Source organism: Austrofundulus limnaeus, unplaced genomic scaffold (assembly GCF_001266775.1).
Source record: "Austrofundulus limnaeus strain Quisiro unplaced genomic scaffold, Austrofundulus_limnaeus-1.0 Scaffold75, whole genome shotgun sequence".
Lineage (NCBI taxonomy): Eukaryota > Metazoa > Chordata > Actinopteri > Cyprinodontiformes > Rivulidae > Austrofundulus > Austrofundulus limnaeus.
In genome coordinates, this window is record NW_013952477.1 from 1,235,212 (window position 1) to 1,255,651 (window position 20,440).

Sequence of the window (20,440 nt, forward strand, 5' to 3'; positions counted from 1 at the left end):
GGACCAACTCTGGAAACGAACTCTGGTTCGTTTAAAGCGGAGCAAATTATCAGGCCTGAATACGACCTAAAACAGGACCTAAAAAAATGCTCCAAACAGATTTGAGTCAGTTAAATTTTGTGCAGAATAATGGTTAAATCAAGAATTCAAGGATTTTCATTCCAAATGAGTACTACATGAGGAATGAAAGATAGATATTAAGGTCACAGTTGTCAGCAAAACATAAATAAATAAAATAAAATAAGTCAAAAGAAGACAAAAAGAAAAAAAACTGTACATAATGTGTTACACATGAGTTTATTATTTTTTTAATTTAACCTTTATTTATCCAGGTAAACTGTTTGAGAACCACTTCTCATTTACAAACATGAACTGGCATGCACTGAGTGCATTGCAATATACACACCTACATATTCAGCCATAGTGAAGTGATTGTAAATTTTAATCGTGATTAATTGTGATTAAAATTTTTAATCTATGCGCAGCACTAAAATTAATCAGAGTTAACTCAATTAATTTCACAGTCCTAAAAAAAGGGGAAGGGGTCTTTTCATGTGTAAGAAAAAAAAGAGGAGTGCTCTCTCACCTTCTCTCTTGGACTTCTTGGATGTTTTCAATACCAATGGCACTGCTTCGCCTGGAGCTGAACGGACCAGACTTTTTCCTGGTTGGGCTTTTTCCTGGAATTATCAAAGACTGCCAAAAAGAGCAAAAACATAGTCAGTGTCAAAATACTCTGGGTTATTCTGACCCACAAATTCAAATTTGATTAGATTTAGAAGAAAATGATAAAAAGGCCTTTAAAGAACACATCAGCCTGAATTATCAAGCTGATTGCTAACACCGCTCCCTTCCAGTTTTTAGAAAGATTTGAAGAAAATATGGATTTAGGAGCTTAATGACAAGCACAGGTGACAGTCTCCCCTGTCAGAGAGGAGCACACGGAAGCAGGAGATAAAAAGGCGGGTTTTAAAAGCTCCACAGCCTGCCATGAAATTTGCTTTCTCAGCAGCTGCTTTGTTCACTCCGTCTCCCTTTTTAAAGCTCTTAAATTAAGAACTTTAAAAAAGCCTTTAATTCAACGCGACATCAAAGAGCAAAGGGGAGGCTTTTCTTTTCAGAATTTCTACATGAGCGGCGGTCATTAAATCATTAATATTAATCACGTTAAACCAAATAGACACTTATGAGAATTAGAATACAGGGTTGTCATAAAACACTAAAGAAGGTGAGTGCCTGTTGCAGCAAAGCAGAAAGCACAATAAGAGGAGAACGACTGTTTAATGCTACCCTGAAAATGTCAAGTGTTGAACCATCAGATTCACTTTTATCATATAAATCCTACTCTGACATCACAGACTCGCTAATCTCTTTACGATCTGAAAGGTTTTTGWGTAAATCTGTGAAAATATCAAGATTTGAACTTCTGAAACAATCGGTTGATTTATTCTGTAGTACAAAATGTTTACTGTATCTGATACATATTAGGGAGCTAAAATGTACAGAGAAACATGTCCGGCCATGATGCAGAGAAGCCATGCAAACAAATCAAAGCAACAAAAAAACAGCAAATGAGACGTTAGACGTTAGAGAGTAGTTAGAATTTGACATGAACCTCTTCTACTGTTCCTATCCCTATGGCACTGCCTCGGCGTCCATATTTACTGGGACTTTTGCCTGGGACAAGCAGTGACTGAGCCAAACAGGGAAAGAGAGGAAACGAGAGAGAGACAGGCAGAGAAGCACAGAGAGAGAATGGTGACGACAGATGGTGAGAAAGGGAGAAAAAGAGTAAAAAAAGAGAAGGAGGGGAGGGGGAGAGAGAAAATGTGAGATTTATACAAGAATATATGAGACTCCATGCAGTAAGTTGTGTCAGTCAAACCAAATACAAAAGCACATGTTAGCTTGGAGGATACAAATGGAGACAGTTTGGCTCCATGGGTGCAAATACAGGCAGCTGAATGGGAGAGAGAAATAATGAGCCAGTTATGTAAGTCATACACCTGTGAGGAAGAGGATGAAGAAGAGGTTAAAAACACAGCAGAGAAGGACAAACAGCTTTTATAAGACTTTGTGTCATGAGAGTGTCATGGGCAGTAAGCAGGCTTACAGCAAAACTTGATAACATGCTGTTAAAAACTATTTTTTTACTGTAGGTATAAAAATATAATTTTTACTGTCTAATGCACCTCTGGTTTGTTTTCTTTTATTTCTAAATCAATAAAATAAGCAATTTCCCACAATGCACTAAAATACACTTACAAGGAAAACAGTTAAGCACGCAGACAAGAATTGTGACAATTATGTAAAACTGCACATGTTGAAAGGTAAATATTTCAATTAGGATTTTCCAATACCAGTTTTTCTCGAACTGAGAAGGAGTACAAGTACTTCAGTTTGGGTACTCGCCGATACCAAGTACCGATACTGAGTACTTACTGAGTTAGATCTTAAACGTCACACAATGACATAATTTTTTTTAGAACAAAGTGGCTCTCCTTTTTTATAGGCCTACAACCCCTCTGACTGGATCAAATCAAATACACAGCATGATACATACTGTATTGTTGAATTATTTAAAATTTGTCTTTCAACTTGTATAATCTCTCCGGGCCCTCMRGCTTCCTCCCACACACCAAAAACATGACAGTTAGGTTAAATGGTAACTCTAAGTTGTCTCTAAGTGTGWGTGAGAGAGTGAGAGTGAGATAGTTGACGCTAATCGTGATTGGAGGAGCTGGTGTGTGGGCGGAGTTTTCACTAATCGTGATTGGTCGGATTGACTTGTCTTGTGGGGCAACTTAAAAGAGGAAGCAATGGTAATAGTAAAATAATATGATTTATTGAATGTCTACGTACAGTTTAAAAGAGAACAATGACTCAAAAAATTGTGAACATGTAAACATAATTTATTGACTTCAAATTTCATGTAGCAAGCACCTTCATGTCTCAAATTATGACCAATATTCATATTAATGTTGATTTTTAGTGATTTTTTTTTACATGCTGGTTAGGGATGTTTTRATYGAGYCAAATTGTCACACRTCTCTCCATATTATAGGCATTCAAATTTCATGCAGCTTGCACCTTCCTTTCTCAAGTTATAACTAAAAGTCATTTTTWAAAATATAGGTGCTTCCTGCACGACTYGACCAAGCTACTCCCAGCTGCCCCCAGCTCCTTCAAACCCCGTCATCAATCTGACCAGTCATATCTTGGGTCAACTCCTCCCACAAAATAAGAAACTCCTACTTAGTGACTGAGAGATCCCCTCTCTCTTGTCTGCTGACCTTCACTCACTGCTTTGACTGACTGTCAGATGCTCCAGCAACTACCTGATAACAGCGTTGTGCCTTTTGTCATGCTACTCCTTATGTTCCAACTACTTACAAATCATTTCTATTGTTGGTCTCATGTGGATCAAATTTCTTTCAGATTTAAATATAACTTCTGGGTGCTTAACTCTTTTTTCCCCCATTTAGTGTATTTACCATGTACGTAAGAAGAAAAGCAATATAAGTGAAGACCTTGTAAACAATTTAARTGGGAATCATGAATCATCTTTGATTGACAAATCAATTTGGAAAATAATGATCCATCGTTTAGGTTTTTAAGCCGACACAATAATCCCACAAAAGATCGTAAAACTGTTAAATAATGAAAAATGAATCAATTCTTTTTTGGGGTTTTGAGCACAAAAATAAAATAAAAAAGTTCTAAATAGTTCAGCAAATTTACAAATAATCCAAAAAAAAAAAGCCAATTTACAAGGTTTTCATTTGGGGAGATTAACTTTAGCTTGTTTGTGACCACACAACTTTTTATATGTACTGTATTTGTGGGATTATAAAGAGCAATCTACATACCTAAACTRACATGCACATGTAATCACATAACTACACATTCACATACAATGAAACAACCCACATCAAAAGCACACAAACAATGCAGATGCATTAGGATTTAAACCATTGATCCGTAAAAACAGATTTATCCCACCACCACAAGTCCTACATTCATTAGCCACCCACTCTCTCTTGTAGAAAGTTTACAATCAGGGTCGAGTTCGAGACCAAAGCAGACTGAAATTTGCTTCYTTTTCGTGAGAGTGTGGCATATTTCTGTGAGAAGTTAGTGCAGCAGGCAGGTGAGGAAGACGGGGCATTAASTCTAGTAGAGCTGCAGAGGGGGAGAGGCAGCGAGGGCTCGCCTTACGTAAGATGAAGAGTGGGACTTGTACTTACTATACCAGGGAATTTGGGGCTCTCTGTGGTGCTGTGGTTAAAGGTGCTGCTCACAGTAGAGGAGATTGTGTGCGGCTTCTTGAAAGTTAGACTCACGGCATCCATTGACTGGCTCCTACTGCGCATCACCCGCTACGGAAAGAGATGAGGAGGAGGAGATACATTCAAATGGCACCGACTCTGTATCGCTGTGAGGCGTCACAGGCCAAGAAGAGCCTCGGGGCTGTCTCTGAGCACTGACTCGACACTACAGGCAGAAAGTGCCGATCGGATTCTGATCCTGACAGAAAAGGCGGCGACAGAGAACGCTACTAAGCTTTTAGAGCCTGCAGTTGGGTTCAGAGGAAGTCATTGTGTTTGGAGATACAGCAGAAGAAGAGAGAGAGCAACAAAACCACTTCGAGTTTAAATATGCCCCCAAAGCAGTTTAAATCCCAGCACACATCTTGGAGAAGCATGTAATGGTGAAAGGAAACCATCGATGTGCGAGTGGTGACACAGCAGCATGCAGACAGTTATTGTTAGGACGCTTGAGCATTAAAGCTCAAGCTGGGAAGCAAAGCGTAAGAGTGTTTCACCAGGAGAAAAGCAGCATCTTTTACATTTACTACAAACTGCAGGACACTGATAAAGCTTTTACAACCAAGCACACATACAGACAAGAATGTTTGGAAAACTGTCAGAGAGAAGCCATAAAAAAACCTCTAACTGCAGCTATTATAAAAAGAAAAGATCAATGCCTCACAGCGACGTTGTCGAGTGACTCGGATCTTTTATAATAACAGTTAACATGATATTAAAAGTTTGAATAGTTTGACATTTTGGAAAGAACARATACTTGTTTTCTTGGAGGGAATTGTAGAGAAAATCCATATTCCTCTCAAATCTCCCTGCTTCATCYGGCTACAAGCAGCAGCGGGACATCCTAGTTTAGCTGAGGGTGGAAACAAGGGGCTGTCTGAAAATAACTAAATGCTGTGGCGCCTCCAAAAGTTTGAAATCAATACAACATAAAGAGTACAAATGAGGTGCTTAGAAGGGGTAATTTGTCTGAGCTATCTCTTTTTTGCCTGAACTCCAGAATGAAGTATGCGTCAGTGGAAATGATGTCATTGTTCCTAACAGGAGTTACTTTCAAACTTCTCGCAGCGGGGCTGATGCTCCCAGCCTGCGCACCTGAAGCTCCAGTTACCTTGAAGGACTCAAAGAAGCCCCCTCCTCCTGCACTCCCATTTTCAATCTTGTCCTCCTCTCCTCCCACTCCCATTATAGCCTGGCTGTTCACGTGGAGCTCCTCATAAAGAGTCTCAAGTAACGCCGATCTTGTTCGCTCCTAACACACACAGAGGCAAAAAGGGAATGAAATAAAGAGATGTTATTTATTGGCTTTGACTTGACAAGCAAAACAAGAGAAATGATGCTCAACAACATACCTCCAATTTAGCAAATTTCTCCGCTTTGTAACATGCATACTCTGCATTGATTAGCTTGGTAAAAAGGAATTCATGGAATTCAGGACCCTAAAAAAGACACAGAGATGAAGCATTACACTGGAAACTGAATGATAAGTTAATGTTTTCAGTTTGTTTCTTTTACTTTCTTAAAAACAGGAGGGTTTGGGAGGGCTGGGCCAAAGAAAGGAACATCATCCCTCGCTGTCACCGACACCTGGAATAAAAAGATTAAAGCTCAGAACAATCGTTTGTGCGAGAAACAAGTTTTTAGCAAGACAAATGAAAATGGGTGTAACGAAGAAGTCATTTACTTTGTAGAGGACATTTTCAGTGCAGGGGTTGACCACTTGGACCACGATGTAAGCGTGGAGAAAGTTTGATGCTATCATGTCTGGAACAAAGGGAGTGTTTTCATCTTGGAAAACAATGGCCACAATGTCATTCCCTATGTGCCTTTTCCTCTGCAACTGCAACACAACAGATAGAAAGACAGAGAAGGGATTCAGAGAAGCAATTTAAAGTGTGTTTCTGGTTATCACTCAAGCAGTTTTGCAGATATTGAGCTAAAATTTTATGTGGTAATAATAGAGACATTTGCAACACATCGTGTGATGTCACACATATTGTTATTTTCAATTTTTATATTAAACATTTAAAGTTAACCCATTAGTGAACTCAGTATTAAACTGAGAGTTGAGGTGTGGTAAAAGAGMTGAAAAGGTGCAGGGCGGTAGTAGAATTCTACAGTCGATTTTCTTGGAGATATAAGTGAAAACGAAATTCTATCTATAGTGATAAAAAGTAAAACTAAAGCATCTGTTGATAATGATGGGATTGAATGATCTCAGTGCTCCTCCATTTTTCCAAAGTGCTTARACATTAGCTGGTTATGTTGAAAATAACTTGCTGAGTGAAAGGCGAAATAGATTTAGATCAAATAAATCAACATACTTTGCATTACTACAATTAAATGAAGAACTCACAACAGCAATAGAAAGGAAGCAATGCACGGTGGGGATGTTTATCGATTTAAGAAAAGCCTTTGATGCCATCGACCACACTTTATTACTTTCCAAATTACAGGATTATAACTGGCTGAGTAGTTATTTAACTAACCAGAAACAATTTGCACAATTAGGAAATGAAAAATCAGATCTTCAAAGTATAAAATGTATAAAATAAAACGTTAATATTGAAATTTCATGTGTTTTTTTAAAACATTGCACAGTCCTATGTTAAAATATAATTTACTGGTTAGGACACCCAGCTGATCAATCTGGCCATTGTACAATTGGATAGAAAAAAATAACTAACAAAAACATGAAAAATAGTTAGAAAATTTTAATTTATCAAACAAATATATTTAATTTGAATAAAGACAAAAAGAATCACATTAATTTTAGCTCATGTTTCTCCCTCCCACCTTGTATGAAAGCATAAAACACCACAGAGGGGTGCTATTTGCCTTGCCAGAACGCACAATGTTAGGCCAACGTTGCACATACACCACAGCCCCTGCTGCTTGTCAGGAAACTGGACAGTTCCAGAGAAATATTCTTATTTATCAGAGGTTAACTGCATCTTTGTGTGTTYATGTCTTTAGTAATTGTGTAAAAACAGGAGGTAGAAATGGAGCAGAATTTGACTAAGATATGAAGTTTTGCTCACAAAATCTTGTTTTGTTTCACGTGTTGCTGTTTTTGTTAGCACAACAGAAATTTGCATGCAAACCGTGGTTTTATGTTACCCAGAGGGAACTTGTCTGACTGCTCGCTATGAATCATAAAAGGTGTGTTCGACCTGGATGGTGTTACACTACCTGCTGGGTGTCCCCCTCTGTGTAAGGCAGCTTTGTGGACACATGGAACATGACCTCCTTGTTGCAGTAGTTGCAGTAGATGGATTCTGTGCCAGTCTGCCCATGAGTCACGTCCAGCCCTCCTCGGAAGCTGCGAGCACACAGAGCCATGTCTAACAAGATATTCTACCAGCACCGCGGGAGCATGAGCACCCCTCACACAGCTCGCAGGATGAGAAACAAATTGGAGTTGGCCTCGTGTTTTTTWTTWTTTTTTATTTTTGAATATATAAGAGATGATAGCCATCGCCGGATTCTCACCCTTTAAAGTTATGGAGTTCAATTTTCTCTCCCAGAAACTCCAGGAATTCTACAAAGGCAGGACTCTCTTCGCTGTTGCCAAACAGCTCCTCTTCTGAAGTCTGGAACGAGTAAAGCCAATTAAAATACTCAAGCATATAACAGGCAGGTAAAATAAGAGAATGCTGAGAATGGCTTGCAAGTTAATTAATGAGCTTAGCAATATTTGTGAGATTTGAAAACCTCCATACAATAAAGAGCATCTGCCTCGGAGACTGGCTTCAATGGCACAAGTATTTTATGCAAGGTGTGTTTTTCAAGCAACAGATAAGGTTCAATAACTGAAGCGAGTAYGTCAGGTGAGTACTGCTGCATTTGCATCCATGAAGATAATCATGGCATCAACAGAAAGCAAATATGGCAGCACTTGTAGGGATAAGGAAGTATTTGGGACAATTGATTAACTTTGGTTAGCAAAGGGAGAACTAACGTGACGAGAAAAACCTTCAATATAACAAACAGAAGAAACAACATTGTTCAATATTTATATTGACCATTCTGCACCAYTAAATCTTTCTACGACGCTCAGCCAGAGTAGGCAATGAACAAACATTCAGTGCTATTGTGGCCCCTCGGGTTTTTCAGTATGTTATTTCACAAGACTGTATCGGCTCCAAGGCATCAGGACTGAGCATCTCTATCTGCAAGTGCCCTCAGAAATGCATTCTGTTGTTCCTTTGGCCTCCCACCCCCAGCTCGCCTAAAGAGTACACAAAAGGGCTGATTGGCTCAGAAAATGAGAGGGTGAGCTGAAGACAGCCACAATGAATGGGCTCGAACGAAAGCCATAATTAAGACAAGAAGGGCTGAGCATAATCAGTTTCCTAGAGGAAATCAGAAATTACAATGCATGTGCATACACATTGTTGTTGGAGGGGAAATACAGGAGGTCCACCACGCATGGCAGAACAAAATGAATCAAGCTAACATGCAGGCTGCGTAACTCACCTGCCCAAACCTCTGGTAGATAACTCCGAATTTGAAATTGTTGCTTATCACATGTTCATCAAACGTGACAATAAGCCTTGACGCCTGTAAAAACGGCAGATATGATAAAATGTGTTGAATTAATTATACAACATTCAATTTTTTTATTCTGGACATGTCTGCTGGCTGGCTGATTTTAGCCCATTGAGCCTAATTTTCTGTCATATCACTTCAGTTCTTTTCTGTGGACTGCAGGCACAATCATTAGGCACAATTTATTCCGCAAATACAACGCGGTCACAGTCAGTGCTGCTTAACACAGGAGAAAAAATCAGAGTATGTAGCTGGGCAGAAATATTGGAAAGCCAAATTACACATTTCTTGTCTCAGTGTTCTTGACTTTTAGAACAACAAAAAAAGGAGWGCCAGGATATTATTACACATTCATTTTAAGGTTTTTGTATTTGACTTGCTTCATTAGTGATCCAGCCAAGGACAGACAGCTGATCAGTCGAGGCTTAGATGAGGGTATGACTCAGTTGTGTCGCTATCAGTTTTCAGGGATGTTTTTTTTAACTATGTCTACAGTTAAGATCTCTTAGCAAGTTACAGTTATACATTATAACAATCGAAATGTATCAAATTTGATAGAAATCTATTTTATACTCAAAGGGATATTTTGACTATATTTGAAGTGATGTTCTGTGTAAAAATTCTCAGTCTGGACACACAGAAGTTTAACCAAACACAGCCAAGATAAAAGTAGATTACCGCTGTCCTAGAACAATTCCAGTCTTCAAAGATTTTACAGCAGTCCGTGAAAACAGAACTTTTAAACATTTAGTAGTCAGTTCTTGTAACATGTTGATTTCAACAAAATATATTATGAAATTCCTGCAGAAACTGCTCCGGGACACACCGCAAATGCTACAGCTGCTTTCAAAGCTTTTGCAATTACAAGAAATTTTACGTACCACCCCAATTTCAGTGAAGTTGGGACGTTGAACAGAAAKAAAAACAGAATTCGATGATTTGCAAATTCTTTTCAACCTGTATTCAACTGAATACAGAGACAAGATGTTTAATGTTCAAATGAGTAAGCTTTATTTATTTATTTATTTATTTATTTATTTATTTATTTAATTATTTATTTATTAAGTTTTTCCACTCATTTTTAATTTGACATCTGCAACATGTTCCAATACTGCTGCGACAGGGGCAACATAAGACTGGGAAAGTTGAGGAATGCACAAAAAAAACACCTGTTTTGATCATTCAGCAGAAGAACAGGTTAATTGGAAACAGGTGAGTGTCATGATTGGGTATAAAGGGAACATCCCTGAAAGGCTCAGCCATTCACAAGAAAGRCTGGAGTGAGATTCGCCACTTTGTAAACAACTGTGTGAACAAATAGTCCAACAGTTTAAGAAYAACATTTCTCAATGTACAACTGAAAGGAATTTAGGGATTTAATCATCTACAGTTCATAATATCATCAAAAGGTTCAGAGAATCTGGACAAGTTCACTATAATTCAGTTTATTTATACAGCGCTAAGTCACAACAAATGTTGCCTCAGGGTACACAAAAAGAACTATCTAAGGAGGTCAGCAGATTGCATTGAATTACTTTAGCACAGTCTCCCATCCTGAGCAGTACATTGGCAACAGTGGAAAGCAAAAATTCACTTTTAACAGGAAAARTGGGAAATCTTAGCAAGTAAGCATAAAGGCCAAAAACATTGAATGCCCGTGACTTTTGATCCCACAGGAAGCACTGCATTAAAAACTGACATCATTCTGTAACAGATATTACCACATGCGCTCATCTGTGTACCTACACCTTAAGAATAAAGGACCAKCTTTTGAAGACCAAAATGCTCATATTTTGGACAAAGAGGACAGGCGGCTTGAAGGGGTGAAGGAAGCCATTTACTTCAAAACCAACTTTAAACAGGAGGGCTCAGTRTTCAGCCTATAATGGAGTATTGAGCCTGATATTCAGTCCCTCTAAATCACAAATGTGACCAAAGCATCTCTTTTGTGAACCAGGWAGAAAATGACTCTAAWAACTCTCCAGTGGACTGGGAGTGAGATTAAATCAGCATGTAAATTTAGCTGTGAAGCATCTCAGTTTAAAGCCTGAACTCCAAACTCTCCAGTTTTGAATTGAGAAAAGTCTTCAGATGAGAAATAAAATGTCTTCAACTACAGAGTAGAAACCCAGTTCTTAAAACTTTTACTTACTTCTTTTTCGTCTGTACCTTGAGCATCATATCAYATCATCATATCATAAAAGCGTCTKTTAAACAGATRATTTTTKGTAAACTMTGACAACAAAGAGAAGTGGTAAACCTGCACACAYAGTTCACTATGCGTCAAGATGTCTCTTTCAAAGCCAAAATAACAAAAAGTCATTCAGAAATTAGACAGTTTGAAAGCAAACAAAGATTTTTCATTAATATTGCAAACAGCAACCAGTGTAAGTAAAGTTTTGCTTAGAAGAATAAAATGTCAAAAAGAACCAAACCAATACCACTCAGATCATGCCTCTTTTTCTGAATTGTTTTCAGAAGAATCACAGTGATTTGGAGGTAAAGTACAGCACTGCTCGCTTTTTTTCTTTTTGTCTGTGATAACATCCCAGTGAGTGGCTTAGACATTAAACAAAAGCAACTTTTTCCCTGAGGCTGAAGCTATGAGAAACTGAATGCTTGCTGACCTTGATAAAGTTGTAGTTGATGAAAAAGTTTTTTTTATTATATGACCCATTTGCAACTAAAGTTGAAAAGCCCTGGCCCGAAACATTAAAAAAAAGCTTTCCATATGAATGTTAAACATGCTTTAATAATCTCTTATGTACATGTTACTTTGTTGCTCAGATCCAAAACCTTGSTATTAAAACTAAAAAGCAAAACAGACTAGCTTTGAAGAAAATTTCAAAGAGCATGTCCTATTCTGAAAACTTCCCAAATTAGAACTTACTTTAGGATAAAGGACGGGATAAAAGCGGTCCACGTTGACRTCTTCACAGACAAGCTTAGGAGGAAAAGTAGAGAAAATATCTAAATTAGATTCTGTGTTAGACTTTTTCATAGATGATAGTGCGCAAACAAAAACATGTTTTCTTACTTTGGCCATTTGGACCACATTAGGAAACTCTGTCAGACAGGAAATGGGGATCACGTCTTGATGGGTTTTCAGCTTGGTCCTGGTAAAGTCATAAAATAATCAGTGTTTGAACATTTGCATCATGATCCGGTTTGTACCATTATCAGACATCCCCACCCTTGCCTCTCTTTGCCTTCCTTCCCTCCCTGCCTTGCCACCTACTCGCTGGTCTAAATCGTCCATCTGTTCCTCCGCTGTGAAAATGACAGTTGTGTTGACACTCTCTCTAGCTTTATGACTGCTGCAATAACACCCAGGAAGGATGTGTACATTCAGTTAACACTGATAATTTAAGGGAAAAAAAGATCCATGCAGGTGCAGCTCAAAAAAATTAGAATATCATGAWAAAGTTTGAATATTTTTGTCAGTCAGTTCTGAAAGTGAAAYTCATAWATGAYATGCATTCATTGCATTTAGAGYTAAATATTTAAGCCTTTATTTYTTGTAGCTTTGTGGAAATACTCCATCTCCAAATTCAGCTCTAAATTCATTGTCTCAGAAAATAAGAATATGACATACCCAGCTTTTGGTACTCCAAAATTTTGACCTGGGCAATATGATATTGAAATATTTACACCACAGATACCAGAATTTTATGCTCTAAAATCGATTCTAAAATCAAAATATCCATACTTTGATACYTSTKTTGTTTCAGATAATGTGTATCATTAACAGGAACACAGTGGAAAGTAACTWTGCTATTGAAGACTTGTTGGGGAAACAAGTCTTTCTTCCACCTAGTTGATACATAAGCACAGCGACTCAGTCATTCATTCAGTCGGTAAATATTACAYGTTCAAGTATTTTCATGTTAATATGGTAATGTAAATTAAGGTGCACATTTTAATTTTTATAGCAGTTCTTGATAATTAAATGGTTTTATTACTTTATTTCTTTTTTATTGTTTAAACACCATTTTCACATATTTTGTATGATTGGTGTCCTCTGGTTTTTATGTTTTAGCTCGGTTATTTTGTGAATGAGAACAGTACATTAATATACTTCGAGGTAAAAATGAATAAATAAATGTCTCTGATGTCTTGTAATCTTTATAAAGCAGTGTTTTGAAATACACTGCATTTTTTTATATTTACCAGACACTAGTTGTATTTGCACAAAGTATCAGTATCAGATCAGTATTGCTGATTTGAGCCTGAGTTTTACTCAGTATCAGAATCAGAAAGAAAATCAGTGGTTATCGAACATCACTAGTGGACAGGTGCCAAGTCGTATGGTCTTTTTGCATCATAAGGACTCAACCAGACCCAGTCGGCCTGTCCTTATTCCTTCCCGGCCCTGGCTGTGTTTGCTTATAGCAGAGTGCCACCTTGATGTGGGCAGAGTTCATAACAATAAAAACTCCCAAATCGTATTTTATTTGTGCCACAACAATCAAATTCAAAGGAAAAGTACTAGACTATACCGGACCATCCTCGCTGAAGACAATAGGGCAAGACGACAGACGGCGGTAAGCTAATGTTAGCTTGTTGTTGTTTGGTAGATTGCTACAGTTTTGTAGTTGAACTCGTCTGTTCATCGATTCAAGCGAAGTTAATCTCATCTGACTGATATAACCTCCATGGTCAGTGTGCAAATCAGAGCAGCAGACAATGACATTAAATTGGGCCGAGCAGCCCAGYCTGAATAGGGCCATAGCTCTCAGGGTTCCAGAAATCGAGGTGGAACTGCACCATAAGGGCTGATGCAARCACAACGAACCCAGGTGTGAACCCAGGCCGGGCCTTGACATGGACTACAAATTTCTCATTCCTAAAGTCAAGCCACTCCCTGAACCAGAAACAACAGAAGCGTCTTATCTGGGCTGAGGAGAAAAAGATCTGAAGTGTTGCTTGGTGATCCACTGTCCTCAACAATCAGCAAGTCATTTGAAAATCGGGCTCCCGGGGTCTGGAGGAAGAGTGGAGGAGCACAGAATCCACGTTGTTCAAGTCCAGTGGAACGTTTCAACAATCAGATGTTTTGGGGTGCAATGCCATCTACTGCTGTTTGTCCACTGGGTTTTATCAAATCCACATTCAACTCAGGAAATTTCAGGGAACTTAATTCTCCTTTCTGATGACAAGATTTATTGCGAGGCTGATTTCATTTTCCAGAAGGACATGGCACCTGCCCAGACAACCAAAAGTACCACAAGCTGGCTATGCAATGTTCTAATTTTCTGAGACACTAAATTTGGGATTTTCATTATTTTTAAGCCATAACCATCAAAATGATTAAAAAAAAGTTTTAACATTTCATTCTTTGTGTAATGAATCAATGTAATATATGAGTTTCACTTTTATAAACTTTTTCATGATATCCAATTTTCCAGAGCTRCACCTGTGTATTTTCTGTAGTAGTGGTAAATTTATTCTTTAATCTTTTAAGCTAATGAACATCACCCACACTGAAACACTGTTCTACGTGCATGCATAGTGAGCGTTACCTGAGCATGAGCCGGAGATGTTCCTGGTCACCGATCACATCGTATTTTATAGAGAACACCAGATGTCCGAGGTTACTGTCCACTGAATAGTAATTAAAGTGCTCCTGGGGGCACAGTGCAAGCACAGCACCATTAGTTTCTGTCATAAACCAACTCATGCAAAGCACACATGAATAATCAATATGGTTTGTGCTGATTTTCTACCACAAACGGAACAAAAGTATTTTCTTTAGAACAGGTGGCTGAAGGAAATGGGTCTGTGTGTGGTGTCAAACACTGAGGCGGGCTTACAACGCTCTTCTTATTTGTCTTATAACAAACAAGAAGTAGAAGTTATTAGGTGTGAACCATTACTTTTAGTTAGTTAGGAAGAAAAATGAGCAATACTGATKAAAACATTCATAAATATGATGAAAATGGAATTACAAAAAAAATCTTTAAATGCTGTAAAGATTAGAGCTCTGCAGCTCAGGCACAGTTCACAGAAACATCATTCAAAGTTGACCCCAGTCACAGAAAGGGTTTCACATGACCGAAGTGACATTTGAATACATTTGAATAATATTTTTTACACAATCACAACGTTTTTTTAATGATTTATTTATTAAATTATCCACAAAATAGTGCAACAATGTTGTGAATTTTAATTTTTAAGATAAATAAGCTCTCCCATGCATGGTTTTGCAACCTCGTCTTATTCTCACAAACTTTATGCATTACATACGTATAAAAATAAACACATTTTTGTCTTTTTCCACCCCAGTGTCTCTCACTACTGTTTTCAGTTTTCTCTTAAATACCCACTATAAATGCAATGAACACAGATCATAAACTCTCTTTGACTTTCACTGTATTTGAGCTCAGATCTCTTCAAAAGTAAAAGCGAAGGGTATTTTTAAACTTTGTAGTCTGTGATCTGTCTGGCAGTCTTATTGAGTGTGCCTTCAGGGAGTGACAGACACCTGGGTGTGGTTAACATCATGMCTTTAATGAGCCACTCACAACAGCTTTAACTTTTGTTTTATGTACATTTACCTTGTTTTATTTGTCAAAACGTCCAAATTCTGTCAGTTTGGATTGTTACAATTATCAGTCTCAGATTACTGCCAAGCTTTGTGAAAACTACCTTCAAGATTTCTTCAGAATGTTTCTAGTTTTATTTATTATTAGGCACTTATAGGACATACAAATGTTGCTGTCAAAACACACAAAAAAGGTTTCAATCTCCATCACAGCGAAGGATTTTGTCCTGCTTATTCCTGTGACTACTATAGATTGATCATATTTCAGCAATTGTTGTATTTTTTCTTGTTTAATTTATTAAAAACAATATTAAGACAAATATTTAACACAACATCAGAGCGTGTTGTGCAGCTGACCTTTCCCAGGAAGTGTTTCCTGAAGAGCATCGCTGTTGTGTTACATTCTAGTTTAGTGCGAGTGTCTGGGGATGGAGGCCGGGGCAGCTCGGCCTCGCTCAGCTCATGGTTGGTCCCCTCGATCCAGTAACCACCAAACTGTGGCAGCAGGATGAGAGGAAAGGGGCTCTTCCTCCCCAGCACCTGTTTCAGAGGGTACAAACAAAACTGTGCTCATGTGAACAAATTCAGATCAATAAGTGCTAAAGATGAGAAGTTGCATTACGTCTTCCTACCTCATGGACACTTGGATATGGAATATAATCCTCTTCAGTCTGAAAAAAAAACCATTTCTTTGTCATAGAATGAAAAGTAACTACATATCCTAAATTAAACTRCTACCCCAAATGACACTGTTTCAGATGAATTGCATAATGGTTATACAACAGAAATCTGTTTGGTAAAGCCAGAGGAATCAATCATCAATGTGCCACAAAATCCAACTAACACTTGCATGTTTTCTCGTTATGTAGAGCTGACTGTATGACTGATGGGCAGAGTCATACCTTGAGAGTTGGAGGAAAACTGCATCTTTGCTCATCCATCCTGCTGCCCTGTCAGAGGAGAAGGTTCAATGAGAGTACCACTGAGCAACAATAAAAAGCAAAAAACAAATGCGGACAGAAACTTTTTTTAGTGAAAAGTGTTAAATCTTTTAAATGAAAGTGAAGAAAAAGCAAGAAAAAAAAACCATTTGAACTAATTATAAGAACACAGTTCTCCCAGGAGACACAAAACGCAGCCAGCAAGAAAACAAAAAGGAGAAAAATAGAGAAAAGAAATACGTTTTAGAGATGAGACCGGAGGGCAGTGCAGTGTGGGGAGTGGCTGCAGTGTATTTTAGACCCACAGTAGAAGTGAGGGAATTCAACCCTGCAGGTTTAATGTTAGGTTGAGATCCATTACGTTGCATCTGAGGAGTGTTTTTTCAGTGTGAAAGTCAGCAAATAGGAAAAGATGCAGACCCACATGAAGCTGCCAGCCTTCAAGGAAAACAATACATCTCATCAGCACAAAGTCTGTCTGCATCACATTTTATAATACACACAAAAAAAAAAACACCTTGTCTTAAAATATTCAGCCATGCCAAAACACAGATTATGTCTGATGTTCAAGCCATCAAAAGCTTTCCTGTCTGCCAATGACTAATGTGTACACCATCGCTAAACTGCAAACACACAAAAGCAGTGTGCGATTTGATAAGCTCTATCATAAAACTCTTAACTTCTTACGTGTGGGATTGTGTGATTAAATAAAACATCCTTCCAAAGCCTTTAGAGAGCAGGAGATATCTTTTGAAGTGAGATAATGCGCTTAGACTGCTGTCAGCCAGTGTTTCAAACTGAACGCTAACAGAGACGCTAAGAAAAAAAGAGCAAAACTCCAATAACACTCCATCTGAATGTGCGAGACTCCGTATCCTTTCTCTCACACAGAAAAGATAAGAAAGCTTTGGAGTCGGGGAAAGATGCTGCAGAATTAGGAAAATACAGAGAGGCGGGTTAGTGAGTTCAGCTTAGTGAGTTGAGAAAAGAAAATGCAAAGATCTGTGCAGCGTCTTACCTGCATCTTTTCAATCATTTCAAATAAATCTGTGTTCTGGAGAGAGGAGATGACAGTTCTGAGTTCATTTTTTGGTTGCAAAAGTTTACAGAAAACTGTTTGGATCATCTGGTGACAAACACATTTAGGGCCTGATCTGCTAAAGATTTGCATGTGTAAAATATGYGCKMACAAAGCTGATMTACTAATCATGTGCAGTGCACCAAGGATTGCATCTGTCAAATCAGCAAAATAGTAGCTCATGAATGTGCAGAATATGTGATTATTATTACAACATGCAAAATATTGAGGATATGCAAATGTAATGATTGAGCACAGCAATRTGATTTTTTCAAASCTGAAACTGACTGCATTTGCTGTTTTTGTGTCTATATTTAGCAAATTTGCAAGATGGGAGAAAGGTAAAAAGGAGGTATGGATACGATGACAGGTGAGAGAGAATGTTCTGTGCGCATGTTGACATATTTGGTCAGAAATAATGAATTTAGAGACATTTTGTCTATTCAGCAATGACATTTTTGAGCTGCTGGATGATCTAAGGGCCGACTGTCCCAAACAGAAGCCATATATCCTATGGAAAAACTCCTTGCAACACTGTATTTTCTTGCATCTGGATCATTTCATGTCAACTCCATGGCTTCAATCTTCATTTTTCTTTTATAGCCACTCTGCTTTCCCAAACTCTCCATGGTGACAGCCAGTAGCTCACTCATAATCCTCATTTCAACAGGGTGGTCCGCACCACTTTTGCATCMGTTATCATTTGTGCAGCAATATGACTGGATCGCCTGCAACACACCCACTAATAACATGCATTTTTAAAATTTTGCACACACAATTTAACACGTGTTATTTGGGATCTTAGTAGATCAGGCTCTAAATTGTGTTTGCTTCATGTTTGGGACTCAGGAATCATAACACTGGTTCTGAATTCTGCATTGCCTTAATCTTCTTTTCAACAGTTTTCATTCTTTTACTGCAGTCTTGGCACTTATGCTACAGGTGTTGTAAATGGACAAAGCTTGAGCAGTAAGTTTAAACACACGCATTGTTGGGCCGCCATCTGATCCCAAACAGGTTCAGCTGCAGAAGTTACAAACAAACCACTTTGGTAAACTGTGCTGGCATGTGGTAGAACTGGACTCAAACATAAAAGTCTATAAGCAGTGAACTGCACAGAGCTAACACAATTACAGAGAGAGCTTATAAGATTTCAATCATTCTTTATAAAAGATCAGACAGTTTTATTACATGCCTTTTAAAATGTCTGCAGAAATTCATAAATTTACCAAATTTAGATTAAAAAAACCCAGCTGTATTGAGTGATGTTAATCTGTTTTGAGCAACTACTGCTTTTTTTACCGCTCAAACCCTCTGATGTTACATCAGCTGTCAAGAAATACATTAATTTCAATCAACATTTTACCTTTTTGCAGATCAATCCTGTCTCTCTTGTGAAGTTTGTCACATTTTAATTCCACATGTACAACTCCTYATAACTGAACTTCTTCTAATATTATATTTAAATAACCACGTGCACAACCTGAGCACGGCATCAGTAAAGAAGTTCCTCAAAAGCAGCAAACGACAACTGTGGATGTCTGAGGCCTGCGTGGTTAAAAGAGAGGCTGAAAAGCTTCAACCTGCAGAGCCTGACACAAACACTTTGTGTACAGAGCAATCATGTCTTGGCTTTGTGTGAGAATGAGTAAAGTCCTCCACCATGTGCAAACAACAGTCTGCCACAAACCCTGTAAGTAAATAACCRTGACTCCAAACAGAGATCAGAATAGGATGAGCTGTACTGAGCGGTATCTTTGAGCTTAAATTAAAATTGCATGAGCCGCAAAAATTTACATTTTAACTGCTCTTATTAAATAAACCCCATTAAGACACTGTTCTCTTTGGCTAATCAGTTAAAAAATAGATATCTTTTTGAGTTTTGCAATTATAGCACTTTAAACTGCATTTCACTTGTACTACAGTTTGTCTTTTACTCCGATATTTTCTCAAAAATAAAACTACTTACACTGGTGGGTTTCTTCCAATGAGTTTTTGTCACCATTGGAGGATGATATTGGTTTTGTTTTTCAGCCATAGTTACCTTCCCATCAATGAAAATCTTGCAGCTTTCACGAATATCGTATTTAATAAGTTTGAATTGAATTCTCCATGATTGCTGAGCTTTTCTTGTTGACTTTGTCCCAACTGTCACACCTAAGTTAAAGTAGCATCCCTGTCGACTGCCCCGATCCAAAAAAAGAAAAAAAAGCTTTTGAAAAGATCCACAGACAAAACACTCAAGGTTGTCAGCGAGAGTGTCTCAGGTGCAAAGCCTGTTATTGCTTCACGTATTAAAAAGAAAAGTACTCTCTGCAAAAAGTTCAAGATGTATTCCTTTGTCGACCAAAACCTTTTTACCTTCTCTGCAGCTCTGCAGRAAAAGGTCTAAAGCACTTGTCATCCTCCTCTAATATTTGCTGACTGTATCTTGTCTTGGGCWGACAGACAGTTGGAGGTGGAGTCCGAGTCTTTTATTCTCATAGAAAAACTCATGCAACATAACACTGTTYACAAACAGCCAAAGGGCAGCTGACATATGGGAAGACCACTTTTCAAGAACTTCAACTGAATGCACCGATATCAGAATTCAGTTTTTCACAGACTTGCCCTTTAGTTGAACACTGGCAGAATATCAGATGGTCAGTGGTTGCCATAGAGGCAACTGACTGTCAACATTACAGCAGCATTTGTTGTCAGCAACACCAGWAATGAAACTGCGTAACACATGCTACAAAAAAGATTTGCTTAAAGCTTATAACATGAGGGGGAAAAGAAAAATCAATACATTAATCAAAAAGAAAAAAATTGTATAGGTCTTCTGGACGGGTTCTTAAATGAAACATTTCGTCTCTCCTCCATGAGACTTCTTCAGTCTGAGAGTCTGAAACATCAGTCTGAAACATGATGTCCCAGTGGCTTTCAAACCCCAAAACACATTACGGCAAAGGCTGGTTCACCCCAAAGATCCGGTGCCCCGGCACAAACAGAGCAATGT

General features: G+C 38.1%; 1 protein-coding gene across 13 annotated transcripts in view; it reads right to left on the reverse strand.

The window, feature by feature from the left end:
- Positions 1-20,440, reverse strand: part of LOC106519327 (rap1 GTPase-activating protein 1) — an 80,237-nt gene that overhangs the window by 6,399 nt on the left and 53,398 nt on the right. For 3 of the 13 annotated variants that reach the window (XM_014010951.1, XM_014010955.1, XM_014010956.1), the window contains 17 exons: positions 17,383-17,418; positions 16,326-16,373; positions 16,056-16,094; positions 15,781-15,963; positions 14,402-14,505; positions 11,917-11,995; positions 11,770-11,823; positions 8,808-8,891; positions 7,821-7,921; positions 7,521-7,650; positions 6,013-6,168; positions 5,844-5,915; positions 5,681-5,767; positions 5,440-5,580; positions 4,248-4,379; positions 1,616-1,693; positions 587-696 (listed from right to left, as the gene is read on the reverse strand). In XM_014010951.1, coding sequence (XP_013866405.1) covers positions 587-696; positions 1,616-1,693; positions 4,248-4,379; positions 5,440-5,580; positions 5,681-5,767; positions 5,844-5,915; positions 6,013-6,168; positions 7,521-7,650; positions 7,821-7,921; positions 8,808-8,891; positions 11,770-11,823; positions 11,917-11,995; positions 14,402-14,505; positions 15,781-15,963; positions 16,056-16,094; positions 16,326-16,373; positions 17,383-17,418 — 1,634 coding nt within the window. Of the gene's footprint in view, positions 1-586; positions 697-1,615; positions 1,694-4,247; positions 4,380-5,439; positions 5,581-5,680; positions 5,768-5,843; positions 5,916-6,012; positions 6,169-7,520; positions 7,651-7,820; positions 7,922-8,807; positions 8,892-11,769; positions 11,824-11,916; positions 11,996-14,401; positions 14,506-15,780; positions 15,964-16,055; positions 16,095-16,325; positions 20,285-20,440 lie in introns of those variants that run through there. The other 10 variants (XM_014010944.1, XM_014010946.1, XM_014010953.1 and 7 more) reach the window with 9 other exon arrangements.